Raw genomic sequence first — 14,303 nt, forward strand, 5'->3', positions numbered from 1 at the left:
AAGACACATTATAATGAGAGCCATTAAAACCACAGAATCGCAAATCAGATACAGTGGGTGACTATAGCATACCCCAAGAAAAGCAAGTTTCAATTAAGATCAAAAAGCTTGGACAAATAAAAATGTCTGTTTAAATGTACCTACCATGAGAGCCAAATGAATGTCACTTGGGAGAGTGTTCCATAAACTGAGTACTGCCAATAACACAGGTTGGATGGTAATGCGAGAAATTTCAGTACGGTACTTAATTCTCCAGACTTCAATTAAATGCCATTGCAGGTACATTACAAGAAGCCAGATGGCCTTGCTGAGGATTCTCCCCTTCCCCCTGTAAGCTCTACAGCAGGCATGCCCAAAGTCTGTTTTGGGGGACTAATCAGAAAGCTCAACAACTTCAATCCTAAAAAGAGTTCAACAACTTTGGTTGGCCCTCATGCATGTTCACTTCATCAAATCTGGCCCTCTTTGGAAAAAGTTTGGGCACCCCTGCTCTACAGTATGATCACACAAAGGACACCTCAGTGGCCAGAACTGAGGTACACAGATGTGGGCCAATTTACATTTATATGGATTATTTTTTTTAATCTAGTTCTTGCAATGATTGGCAAGACAGCTTCAAACTGTCTATACATATGGACAACAGCTCTCCAGGTTTTCAAATAAGAGCAGCAATATAGGCTTCAACATGCTATAGGTTACAATTTCCCAGCAATATAGGCTTCAACATGCTATAGGTTACTTGTCCTCCAAATCTGTATCACAATATGGCCAGGAATTCCCTCTTCAACCCTACTCCACCAACAGTAAGCTATTTAATTAGATTTAAAACATTCAATGTATTACTTTGCAAAGGAAGAGCCATCTTAACTCTGTGGTAGCTAAAACTAGAAGTCCTATGGCACATTAAAGACCAACAAGTGTACTGGGGCATAAGCGCTCATGGATTAGTGTCCATTTAACCAGGAGATCATTGCATTTGATCAAGTTTATTGAAACCCAAAAGGTCTGAAAATAAGGCGTCCAAAAATATCATGAGAACCACTTCCTTTCTTTGAAGAGCCTCTGATGTCATAAAAGGAATGAATAGCACTTGAACTGTAGCACTGTACAGGCTACAGTAATGTTTCCCAACAACATACAGACTTCTAAATGATGAAGCGCTAAGGCCTCAGGAAACTTATGTGGCTGCTGAGAAAGTTAAACTGTGACAAGACTTAAAATATGCCATGTAGGTTACTGATCCAAAGTTAACTACAGCTGTTCTTCAGACTCATGCCTTTTTCTAAAGAGAACAAATTCCATTCAAGTTTTCATATATCCTGCAGAGGCAAGGGTCAATGGTGAAAGCATGTTAGCTAGGCTCTCACTGAAGAACTGCTTAACACAGCTAAGTAGTTTGGGGTGTATGGCCTCTTGTTGATGAAAAACCATGCCAGAGTGCAAATGTTACATATATTCCCAGGCATATCTGCTGAAACAACTTAGTATGATAATACAGGAGGTATGTGAACAGTAAAAAATATACCCATTTATCTAAGAAAGCAACACTGAGAATCAAAGCAAAGTCCATCATTAATGTCAACTATGCAAATATACCAACAATGAATATTGGAAATATATGTGCCTCTGAGTAAACATGAAATGGACTGAACTGCATGGACCCTAACCACCAACTTCACAAATAAAGCTGCTTGGCCACCACAACTGTGATTAACTGTGGACTAGATGATCCTCCAAGACCATTCCGACTCTATGATTCTATGAACACAAAATCAAGGCACGTGAACATCAACAGTTAATTAATATGGGGTATTCCAAATACTAAAGATCTTCCCAAAAGGTTTTTTAATTGTTGACAGAAGCTGACTTATGTGCCAAAGGTAAGATTAGTCAAAATGTGTTTGTGGTCTATTGTAATTTTGCTGCTGGTATGATATATACTGTTACCATAATCGGTTTTTCCAGTACACAATTTGACTACCATAAGAGACTGCAAAAAAATGGAATGAAAAACCAGACAACTTACTTTTATTCAAAATGGGGCATACCTCAGTAAACTCAGCTTTGTTCCCTTGTTCAAACGTCTGAGTACAAATGCAGGCCAAAGGAGTATCTTGAGTTAGGAAAATCCAAAATCCATAGTTGGACAATTTATCAGATACCATGTTACATAAAGCAGGGAACGAGAAAAACGGTTCTCAATGTTTCCCACTTATGATGGCTATTTATAACCTCCACTATCAGAAAATGAATGAGGGAGTGCTGTTGCTCTTGGTCCTGCTTATGGACTTCCCATAGTTAGCCATTGCAGGAAGAGGAAGCTGCACTAGATGGGCCTTTTTCAGCTAATATTTTTTATTATTAGGCTCTTCTGCACTGTCTAGTAGTCCACTGCCACAACACAAAGTCTCTCCTCAGTATTTTGAAGCACCACACACATTGGTCTACCTTTCAAAAACATTTCTGTTTTTTAACATGGATGAGCCATTTTATTGTCTTTTTCAACATTAACATCAAAAAACGTCCAACTGCTTTTATCTTTTCTGACTTTCACAATATTCTTTGCTGTATTCTTTTTATCTCAAGATATAAATTGTGCTAGGGAGATCTATCATTTTCTGGGTTTAAATAAGGGATCAGCTGGTAGACAGCCAATACTTTGTGCTGTACTATATGCTATGATTAAAACTTGTTGCAGAGATAAAGTTACCACATGCTGCACTATGCATCAGCTCTCAATAAATAAAACTGGGAAAGACAAACAGAATAAAGCTGCTATTTAAGAGGCCCTTTAGGCAAACATTAAAAGGTACAGCTTCTCTTACCCCACTTTCTATTAACACATCATACCAGAGGCAGCTACTGACCCAAGTTTGAGGTGGCTTGCCTCAGAGGTGGGCAGACTTCAGGCTTGCAGGATCAGGATTGTTTTGTTCTAAAACCTTGAGGTCCATCAACCAAAGCCTGGGGCAAAAAAGCACTTAAATAATTAAATTCTGCGTCCAGGAATTTGTTTGGATCACCAACATTAAAATGGAACTTATTACCCCCCTCCCACACACACAAACAAACAACCTCCTGCTTATCCCAAGTTTCCATCATTTCAGCTATAAAATTTAGGCCAGGGAAGAGTCATGTTGTTGTTGTTACTCTTGTTGAACAACTGGGAGGCATAAATCCTTGTTGATATACCACAAATAACCAAACAGTCAATCAGCAGATCAAGATCAATATTTTGTCTATCCCTGGCTTGCCTGACAAAGAAGGACGACTTGAAAATCCTATGCTAATCAAGTATTGTTGCACAAATCTTTAACGTCAGGGCCTCAGGAGTCCTCCAATATTAATACAATCACTTATCGCTCTTCCTAAAGATCATTATTAACCCATTGCTTTGCACAGCAGCACTGAAGTGTGCAACAGGTTAAACAACCAGCCTTAAAACAAGATATCCTAAATAATCATTGACAGATACTTTCATGGTAAGATTAATGGGCATATGAGAAAGGACAATGTACAACCTCCTTGATGGTATCGACTCTGCATACCAAGATTCAGCAGGTTTCTGGAACAATGCCATTTGGTGTGGCCATATTTCAAGGAGACAATTACAATTAACCAACATACTATAACAGAAACGTAATCTAAGAAGGTGTTTTACAAGCAGTATGCTGCTTCTGCTCTGAATACTATTGGCAGGCCTTTCATCACTTGGCTTCCAATGTTACGATACCACATTCTGCCCACAGAGCTACCTTCCTTGCATCCTTCTTGGCATCATTTTGCAACAGAGCCCAATAATTTTATTTAGCTGAGCATACTGCAGAATTGCATCAAAATACTATCCAGCAGGAGCAGTACTCAACAGGTAAAAACTCCGTCAAGAAGTAGTAAATCAGACCATCATTTCAAGCATAAAGTAACTGTTTTGCTTTGCAGCAGCATCTGAAATATATCCAAGTCAAGAATGGGAAACCTATAGCCCACCAGATACCCTAACCAAGCATGCAAAGTACAAAGTTTGAAATATCTAATTTGCAACAAGGATTTCACAGTAAGTCAAAGAATTAATGACAGAGCATTATGAATATGAAATTGCTTTGCTTTCATGAAAAGCGTAATTGTCAGAAAGTAGTTCCATCCATATGGAGTATAACTGACACATGTTGGCATACAATGCGTTGATTTTTAAGGCAGGGAAAATCCTGTTTTTGTTTGAGTCTAAGGGCTTCAATAATTGTATTGACAGTGTCATGGGTCCAACAAGAACACCATTATAGAAGACCCAAAGCCACCAGTAACCTGTCAAAGCCAAAAATCTGTAGACTTTAGTCTTAAAGAACATGCATCCATACACCCAAGATAGCAAATGCCTTAACTGACCCATATAAATTATCCATAGAATAAGAAGCCCTCAAATCTTAACTGCTTGTTTAAACCAAGGTGCAACAAAAATTTGCCATGACATTAACTCTTTAGGACTGCTCATTGTACAGCTAACAACTATTGAACAAGAAAGTAGTATTTAGTTGTAATTATTATTATTATTTTATTTATTTATACCCCGCCCATCTGGCTGAGTTTCCCCAGCCACTCTGGGCGGCTCCCAATCGAGTGTTAAAAGCAGTACAGCATTAAATATTAAAAACTTTCCTAAAGAGGGCTGCCTTCAGATGTCTTTTAATGATAGGATAGCTGCTTATTTCCTTCACATCTGAAGGGTGTTCCACAGGGTGGGCGCCACTACCGAGAAGGCCCTCTGCCTGGTTCCCTGTAGCTTTGCTTCTCGCAATGAGGGAACCGCCAGAAGGCCCTCGGCGCTGGACCTCAGTGAACGATGGGGGTGGAGACGCTCCTTCGGGTATACAGGACCGAGGCCGTTTAGTTAGGCCCAAGGCAGGCAGAAAGCTATTATAAGTAAAACCAACACTGCGGAAAATATCCTAGCACATGTGGCATGAAGTTGTTCATAACTTTACAAAACTATCATGGAAAGAGCAAGGGTCAGAAAGGACTCTGTCGGGGGCTTTACACGCTATCACTCAAGTAACTCAAGTAAAATGCCTAGCATGATCAGCGGCCCTGTTTTAACGGAGACCCTCATCTCCATCCCTACTATGGTATGTGTGTGTATGCCTAATAACATTTAACTGAACTCAAATACAAGACCCCTGTTTAACACAGTGAAGGTCAGGGTCCGGGGAAGCATTAGGTACACAAGGACATTGGGATGACATCTGCATGTGCATTCACACTTTAAATGTTCACATGGTCAGACAAATACCTGAACATGCCTCTAGTTTTCTTAACCCAGTTTTCCTTTTAAAAAAATAAATAATTGCCTTTAGTAGTTGCCACTGCAGTACGCATATTTTGCCCAAGTTTTCATATAGAGAATAAGCATATACTTGACATTTAAACGCAATACTTCAGTGCTAGTTTTACAGCATCCATTATGCTCATCATCAATATCTAATCAAGATGGAATGAGATTACTTATGAGCCTGTTTGACTACCACTGACCTGAATATGGAAAGGTGTAGCTCAGAAGCTGGGAACATTTAAGTATTCCTTGTCCCTTGAGTGCCATGCCAAAAAAAGATCTCAAATTAAAATTGTAGCACACATACTATGCAAGAACAGAAATAAGCACCTCTGTATGAAAGAAGTGTAAGGTTCTACAGTACCACGGGGTAACAATCTAATATGGGCTGCAGGCTGAAACCTAAAACCTGACCTAAACCCTTGGCTGACTTCATGCCCTAAGTACTGTCCATTTAACCACCAAAAGTACCAAGAATACAGAGCCAAATGGGTTTGCCCTTTGCCAAGTCACAGGGCGCCACTCAGGAACTTTACATAGTCTGTTATCTATGCAGTATTAAGTGAAACAAGCATGTAGACAAGTGGCTTGAAAGATGCTGTAAACCAGGAATCCAGGGTTCAGATTTTTCTGCACACCCTTGCTGCATGAAAGACAATACAATAATGTTAACAGGTGCCTAATCAAGGAATATAAACTCTGTCAGGGATTTATTCATTATAAGAAGTGTTGATGGATTCTAGATTTTATTTATTGCTAGGCAACTGACAAAAGTTATCTATTGTTGGATAAGATTGTTTTCTACCTAAATAATTAGTTCATCTCCTATACCTGGATTAACATAGCATCAGACAATATTCTAATCTCATTTTTTAATTTCTTTCAATTTATTTCAAGTACTTATACACTGCTTTTCATTTTAAAAAAAATCAGAACCCAGTTTACAAGAAAATCAAACAAAATTAAATATTTGAGGTGGTATCCGAGTCTATTTCAACCCTGACTAAAATAATAAGAGTTAATTGAATATTTCAAAAATGGTGAAGGGGGGAGATGTTGAAAAAAATCTGTCTAGTTGTCGCAACTGATTTTAGAGGAAGTTTTAGTTAGTTTTACTTATGGAACAAAATATTTTCAACATTTTAAGCAAAATAAAGCAGTGCTGCAAACCACAGCAAAGCCTCAAAATTGCCAATGATTAAAATATGAGAGACTCAACACAAATTGTGTCAACGGTGATACTAAGCAATGTAGTTCTTTTGCAGATACCCAATAGAAGTAGGCATGTTGCAGGTCCATTTTACCATCCTCATTTTCCACAATGAATTAAGCACATCTTGTTACTTTATTTGACACCCACATTACAACAGATACCCAGCACAAATTCTAATCATCGTTTCATGAGCCGTAGCAAGTCTTGACTCATGCACTCCCCTCTCCTCTGTGTTTACAGCAGCTGAGTTCCTTCAACTTAATTTCGCTTTCTCCAGCAGAAGGGTCCACCCTCTTGCTACGCAACGCAATTTCAAATGATATCTCTTGTGCCCAATACTCTGCCAAAACATTTTCGGTATTGGGAAATGAATGCTTGATCATGAACTTTTCGGAAGCTTGGGGAGGAGGTTCCTTTCAAAGAAAGCTTTTTTAAATTGAGGTGAAATTGTACTTTGAATATTAAAAGGAACAGCCAGAAACACAAAAATATTGATGCCTTAACCACATATTATGCACGAGCCAGGTGAGGTGTATATACAGTAGTACAGAAAGCTCTTGATGTATTGATGTAACAGACCAGCTGCCTGAGCTTAGAATTAGCTACTGCTTGAAAGAAAAAAAAAGAATTAGCTACTGTTATGTTTGATTTACAATGCTGCACATGCCTTTAAAAAAAGCAACAAGGTGGTCATTATTCCTCCTTCTGATTCGAAACTGAGACAGATTGTGATTTGTCTGTTGACAATTAGTCCACAGCTCAAACGGGATTTGATATCAGATCCTGTGGACCAATCTGCCTTTTTGTGATGAACACAGACTAGAGCAGTTATGCATGACAGCCCTGTGATTGAAGGATTCAGTAGGAAACCATAAATCTATATGTATTGTACATGCAGATATATTAATAGCTTAGAACTGTTTTACAGTGAGAGATATTAAATTAGGGAACACAGTTTTAAGTTTGAAAGGAATTAGAAAAATTTCGTCAATACCTCCTCTGAGGTTTTCCCTGTAGCATAGAGCATGTGACAGTATTCTAATAGCAATATTGTTAAGACAGAAAATCTTTTAAACTAGGATAATTACATCTCAGCAACAATGCTCCCCACTAAGCTGAACTGAGGCCAAAGCTACCTTACTTGTCAATAACCAAGTCTGCAAAAAAGGTTTTACATGATGTCATTTGACTGTGATTTCATGAAACAGCGTATTTTTTCTAGAATAATTTAGAGTTTCAGTTGCTGGAATACAATGTCTACGCATACTTTACACTCCAGTGTGCGCTGTAATTTTTGGATTGCACTTTGAAACAGTTGGTTTTTTACTCTTTATGTTTGAATATACTGTACAGTGGTTCATTTGCATTGAGATGGGCAATGCAGGTTAGGAGCTGGTTATACCTAATCCTGGTATAAGACAAAACTTTCAATTTCCCTCCTGAATGTTGGCATTGGTAATTTGAAACAATAAATCTTTTTTTATACCTGAAGGAGTTTTCACATGCCTTCTAGGAAACAAGCATCAAATCCAGCAAATAAAATGCTCTCCAAAAACTTCATGGAATAATTCCACATGTTGTAATTCAAATATTAAAGTGTGTGAGGTCTGAAGTTATACAATCAATCCCAATTTGAGCAGCTGTACAAATTACACAATTCAGGTTTGGCCCAACTTTCAAGAATTCCTGTGAAAGGAGAACAACACTGCCAGGCTGACTGTATGTGCCAGACCATCTCCACAAGAGATTTTCTCCCCTATAGAATTAGATCCTCTTCCACTCCAACCCACAAAGCAATTACAACTGAGACACAAGACAATCTAAACATATAATGTACACATAAGAATACTTTTATTTCCTCAACTAATTATGCTTTAAGCAAGGAAGGAAGGAAGATTAGGTGCTTGGTATAGTGGAAGATTGCAAAGGAAGAATTTTTCAATCCCAGGATTTCAGAGGCAGCAGACCATATGGTAAAAGGCATTACTAGGAAGCTGGAATACTTCTAGTATCAAATGAATGTTGTCAGTTAAGGGATTAGCCATTCAGTATCCACATGCTGCTTACAGAGAGCAAATAAGGAAGAACACTGTGCAATCAGGCTTTGGAAGTCCAAAGCATTCATAAGCCCAGATGTTTCTCCTTGAACTCCACGATTCCAGCTTTGAAAGCTTTCATAAAGTTTTTACTTCGTTGCCAAGAGAACCTTAGAAAACTAAATTCACCAATCTGAGTCAATGTGGGCTTTTTATTGAATGCTAAATATCTGAGCACCCTCCCTTGTAGTTTTAATAGTAATACATGTATAAATGCAAGGTACTTTAATTGGACTAGTAAAACTGCAATCCTAATCCCAGTTACCTGGGAGTAAGCACCAAGGAATTCACTAAGATTTACCTCTGAGATAGCATAGTTTAGCAGCCTGTGTCAGACACACTTCAGAGACATGTATTGTTTGTCACCCTAGACAGAGCTACACCTCATCATACCATCAATACCTTATTGAGAATGACCCAACAACCATCACATGAATACAGTTACACTACTAGAGATGCTTTTAAAATATAGAAACCAAAAATACACATTCATTAAATAGCATGGAATACCTCACTCAGAATCCAGGCCTTCATTTGTGTAATATACAATGGTACCTCGGGTTAAGTACTTAGTTCATTCCAGAGGTCCGTTCTTAACCAGAAACTGTTCTTAACCTGAAGCACCACTTTAGCTAATGGGGCCTACTGCTGCCACCACGCCGCTGGAGCACGATTTCTGTTCTCATCCTGAAGCAAAATTCTTAACCCGAGGTACTATTTCTGGGTTAGCGGAGTCTGAAACCTGAAGCGTATGTAACCTGAAGTGTATGTAACCCGAGGTACCACTGTACTTAAAAGTTATCTTAAAGGGAAATTACTAGTGATAGTTACGGGTACTAGCAAACAAGTTTTCTAAGATAGTCTAAAGGAGACTAAAGGCAATCTACTTCCTTTGGAAGTTGCTATGACACACTTTAGTGTAAAAAAAAAAGACTAAATCTTCCTCCTCCACTTCCAACTCTGTAAAGGAAGACAGAACCATCTGCCAGCTCTCCCCAGATAACTATAAACCAGCCTTCCCCAACCTGTTGCCTCCCAGGATTTCTGAGATTACAACTCCCATCAGCTCCAGAAAGTATGGCCAATGGTCCAGGAAGGTGATAACTGTGGTCAAGAGCATCAGTATCACCAGGATGAGAAAGGCTGCTCTAAGCAATGAAAGCTACAGTATAGCCACAAGCAGAGTACATCATCATCACATTCATGAATCAATAGTGAGCCAGTAAACTACATGCTAAGGAGAAAGCATAGCCATTCTCCCACCATCTCATAACAATGTGACTTGGCTGAAATTTTCTTTCCAATATCACATATAGTGCTCAGACCTTACATATGAACAGTGGCATAGCGTGGGTTGCCTGCACCCAGAGCAAGGTGCAGATCACTCTTCTAGGCAGATAAGGATGTTTGTTTTCATCTGCCATCAGGAGATTTCTACAGGAAAATTTCAAAGAACATATCATGCACCTGCTGTTCAGATGCGCATTAAAAAATCTTCTCAAACCAAATGTAAGAGCATGCATGGAACCTCTCCAAGCTGTTCCATCAGCCTTTTATGTCAATGGTAATTCTGACTATGTATTATATATTTTTAAAACTGCCAAAAAAACCTAAATAGGGAAACTAATATATTTTCACATAAGCACTCTTTTTCATAAGAATCTGGTGTGGGGGGGGGGGTTAATGAACAAGGAATCAGAGGAAAATAGAATAAAAGAACATGGAGTTTGGGATCAATTACCTGTAATGGAGAATGCATGAAGTAAGGAATAGGCATCATAGGATAAAGCATCTAATGAAGTATGTTTCCCAAGTAGTTGGTTGCAACTTGAGCACAGAAAGCTCGCCTTTTTGAAAAAAAACTTCAAAGTGGGTACCAAAATTTGCACCCACTATCAGGTTCTACATCCATAGGACAATTTCATAAACATACAAAACACAACAGTCCTGATAATACAGCAGAATTAAAAATTACTTCCATTATGGTGCTGCTCAAAGCCTGGTGATATCAGACTATTAAGAGCTTCATAATGTTAAGATTCCCATCAGTCACATGCAACCCACTTACTTCAATACTGAGCCCACACACCCATTAAGAAGCAGAAGACTTCAAACTTATTTTCACTATGCAAACTTGTAACTTAAAAAGTGCATAGACATCACCATCATATTACAAAGTAGGAAATGAAACAAATGACAGGACCTTCAAAAGAGGAACCAAGTACCTTAAAGCGGCATTCACAACTTTATGAAACTACGATAGGAAAGGAATACAAAGATGATGCTTGCCTTTGGAGATACTACATATTAGCTTTTTCCTTGGGGATCTCACATTAGAGGCAGCCAGAATTATCAACGGGTGAGGTGCCAGACTCAAAGTGAAATTCCATTGCCTCAATCCACCCTGCAAAATGGATGGCTACACATTTTCAGGGTGGCTAACCTGTAACCCTCAAGATGTTACTGAATTCCTGCTCCTATTACCTTTAGCTTGCATGACCAAAGGTCAGGGATGATGGAAGCTCAGGTGCAAGAACATCTGAAGGGTCACCAGCTAGTAGTCCCTTATTAAGCTCCTTGAGTATGGAGACATTTGAAGACGAACAGTGGATCACACAGCTGGACCCTCAAGTGCTTAAGTGTTTATTTGGTCGCAATAGATTAACATGACCATATTTCAAGCTTTAACAAAAGGTGCCAAGATGGCATAAACATTATTCCAACTTCTAAGTAGTCATTTCCCCAAACCATTCTCACTTCAACAGGGGTACAGAAGAATCAATTTAAGAGGCTACTGGTGATAACTCTCATGTATGTACAGAGACATACATGTCCACTTAGACATATACAGTCTGCAAAACTCAAACATTCTGAGAATTTTCTGCAAGCAGCCCTGGCAGAAAGGTTGTTATTTTTCTAAACTGCAACTTAGAAAACTTTTATTCTCAGAAAGTTGTCAAAGCTAAAGATACAATTGCTCTACTTATGTACTTCAACATTTAAAATCTTGATACAATGTAACTTGAATGCAGAAGTAGATGGTGTCAGTTCCTCTTCTGAGCAGAATTTCCTGAAGATGAGCAGCTAGGCCACAGAAGTAGTAGTAAGTGGTTGCTGCCAAAGTCACGTTCTATAGCAGGAATGAGAAATGACTCCTCAGAAGTTGTTGGATCAGTTTCCATCAGCCCAGTCAGCATGGCCAATGACCACAAATGATAGGAAGTGTAATCCAGTAACACCTGGAAGGCTACAGGTTCGCTATCCCTGATTTATACACTAGTCAAGGGGTACAATGGAAAGAGAAACCTGAAATAAGTAACAAGGTAATGGAGACAGGCTCAAATTACATATACAGAGACTGTCAGGAGAATGAAGGCAGGTTTGAGACATTTCAAATATCAGGAGGTGTGCTTCATTTATCAGTTAGGAGGAATATTACAGTGCCAAGGGAAAGATGTAGCATATCAAATAACAAAGGCAAGTTTCATAAAGGAAGTGGTGAACTACTCATTGTCACACTGGAAAAAAATGCCTAAGGATAATGGTTGTACTGAAACTTTAATTGGTTTGATTGGTAGATTAGTCTAATAGTTAACCAATTCAGTAAATGAATTATTATTATTACTATCAGCAGCAGCTATACTGTTTTTGACAAACCATTAGGAAGAAAAATAAAATAGCCAGGAAACAAGCAGCAGCTGTAGCTAATTAAATCATTAATCCTTATACTTCTTTCAATAGGCTAAAATGGTACTAATATTGAAGTTGCACTGGTTAAACATCTGGAGGAGATCAACTAACAATTCAATGGTTTGGCATGGTTACAGTAGACACTGTACTTTTGCGGGGGGGGGGGGAGTATCAAGAGAATGCAATGATGTGATTCCCAACAGATCAAAAACGTTTTAAGAGGTGACACAGTAGAAAACCACTGAAAGATTGGGGACCAAAGTTGAAGAACACAACATGTGTCTTACTAGGTCCAACCAAAATCCAATCTAGTCCAGGAAGCCTGCATGAAGACAATCACCATTCCCCACTTTTGTGTGCCAGCAACCATTCGGCTAAAAGCCACTGATAGACCCTTACTTTCTAAACCAATTACACATATATTCCAAACTGGCCAAAATCACACTGTGAGGTAACAGGTTCCTTAAATTAAGATGAGAGGGTGCCAAACACTGTGGGAAAAGAGGGGTATAAAGCTTCATAGAAAAAAAGTAAAAATTAAAACTGGGGGGGGGGAGGTGATGCTGTGCAGAACTGAACACATTTCTTAAGTGTCACGTTACACGATATATTAATGTACCATATGATCTCCTTTTTATTCCCTTATGGTAGAGTGTTTATGTGTATATAGGTACTATACACACATAAACACACAAACACATATGTGTATATGTGTGTGCATGCATATACATATTATATGTATGTATGTCGCTTGGAAACCAAGCATCTAACAGGCTAAATAAATGAAATGAGTAAAAACCAGAAGAGGGTGCCGTCTCGTTTCATCTCTCATTTCAGAGAGGATGGTGGAAAAGTGGGAGTAGAAAAAAGGGGGGGTTCCTACGTTGAGATATTGTAGCAAAGCACAGGAACTGCAATCCAAGTACGGTATTTGGCCGGCGAATAAAACCGGGCCTGGACGGGCAGCGAGCTGCTCGGGGAGGGCAGAGAAGGCGACAGCGAGAATGGCGAAGGTCGGGGCGGGGGGTGGGGGAGGGAGAAACGGAGAGAGAGAGAGAAAGAGCGAGGAGAAGTCCGTCTCGACTCACAGTCCAGGTGCTTCTTCTTGGGGCCCATCACCTCGTGCGTGGTGGCCTTGCAGACGGTCTTGGACACGGCCGAGCCGGTCACGCTGTGCTGCGCCGCCGTGATGCGGTCGGTCAGGCTCTGCCCAGACATGGCGGTGCCGGATTCAGAGACACTCCGCTGCCGCTGCTATTCCTCAACCAAGGCTGGCGAAGCAGGGACGGGGAAAGGAGGAGAAGGAAAAGGAAGGAGGGAGGGAGGGAGGGAGGGAGGAAAGGAGGGCGGTCCCGGCTGGACTCAACAACGCCGCCGCGGCCGCTGAGGACGCCCGGCAGCGCTCCGCCTTCGGAAGGGCCGGGCCTGTCACCCGGGAAGAGGCTTCTCCTCCTTCCTCTTTCCTCCTCCTCCTCCTTCCCCGCCTCCTCGGCCTCGACCACTACCGCGGCCTGCCGCTCGGCCGCCGCCGCCACCGTAAGCCTCCCTTCGCCTTCCCTCACGCACACATGCACAGCTGGTCGCCGCAGGAAAATGGCGGACGGAGGAGACGCTCAGCTCCACCTCAGAGCTTTCCGGGCCTCCGGCATCACGTGACGCTCTTACTCTTTCTCTCTCTCCCCACCCTCCCTTCTCTCGCCCGCCCGCCCGCCCCCCTCCGCACCGCCTAGCCACGTGACATGCTCTTTAAAAAAAATTAGGGCCACACCCCCTCCGCCCCTGCCACGTGACATTCCATCGCCGCCGCCGCTCTTCCCCCTCGGCGCCCGGCCCGCCTCTCCGCACCCACCCCGCGGCAATGCGTCTTTCTTGCCCCCGCCCCTCTCCCGCGTAACAAGCAGGAACGCGGTGACGAAATCAGTCGGGAGTTGCCGCGCGACGCGCTCTTTCCTCCCCCGCCTCCCCTCGTTCTCTTTTTCAT

At 40.8% G+C, this 14,303-nt stretch overlaps 1 protein-coding gene across 10 annotated transcripts in view; it reads right to left on the minus strand.

Annotated features, from left to right (window-relative positions):
* The window catches only part of PICALM (phosphatidylinositol binding clathrin assembly protein), a 63,672-nt gene extending 49,684 nt beyond the window's left edge, over window positions 1-13,988 (minus strand). For 4 of the 10 annotated variants that reach the window (XM_077926972.1, XM_028726002.2, XM_028726004.2 and 1 more), the window contains exon 1: window positions 13,411-13,987. In XM_077926972.1, the coding sequence (XP_077783098.1) occupies window positions 13,411-13,540 (130 nt within the window). In that variant the 5' untranslated portion in view covers window positions 13,541-13,987. Of the gene's footprint in view, window positions 1-13,410 lie in introns of all 10 variants that reach the window. The other 6 variants (XM_028726000.2, XM_028726003.2, XM_028725999.2 and 3 more) reach the window with 3 other exon arrangements.
* Between the last annotated feature and the right edge of the window lie 315 nt (window positions 13,989-14,303).

This window comes from Podarcis muralis, chromosome 4 (genome assembly GCF_964188315.1).
Source record: "Podarcis muralis chromosome 4, rPodMur119.hap1.1, whole genome shotgun sequence".
NCBI classification, from domain to species: domain Eukaryota; kingdom Metazoa; phylum Chordata; class Lepidosauria; order Squamata; family Lacertidae; genus Podarcis; species Podarcis muralis.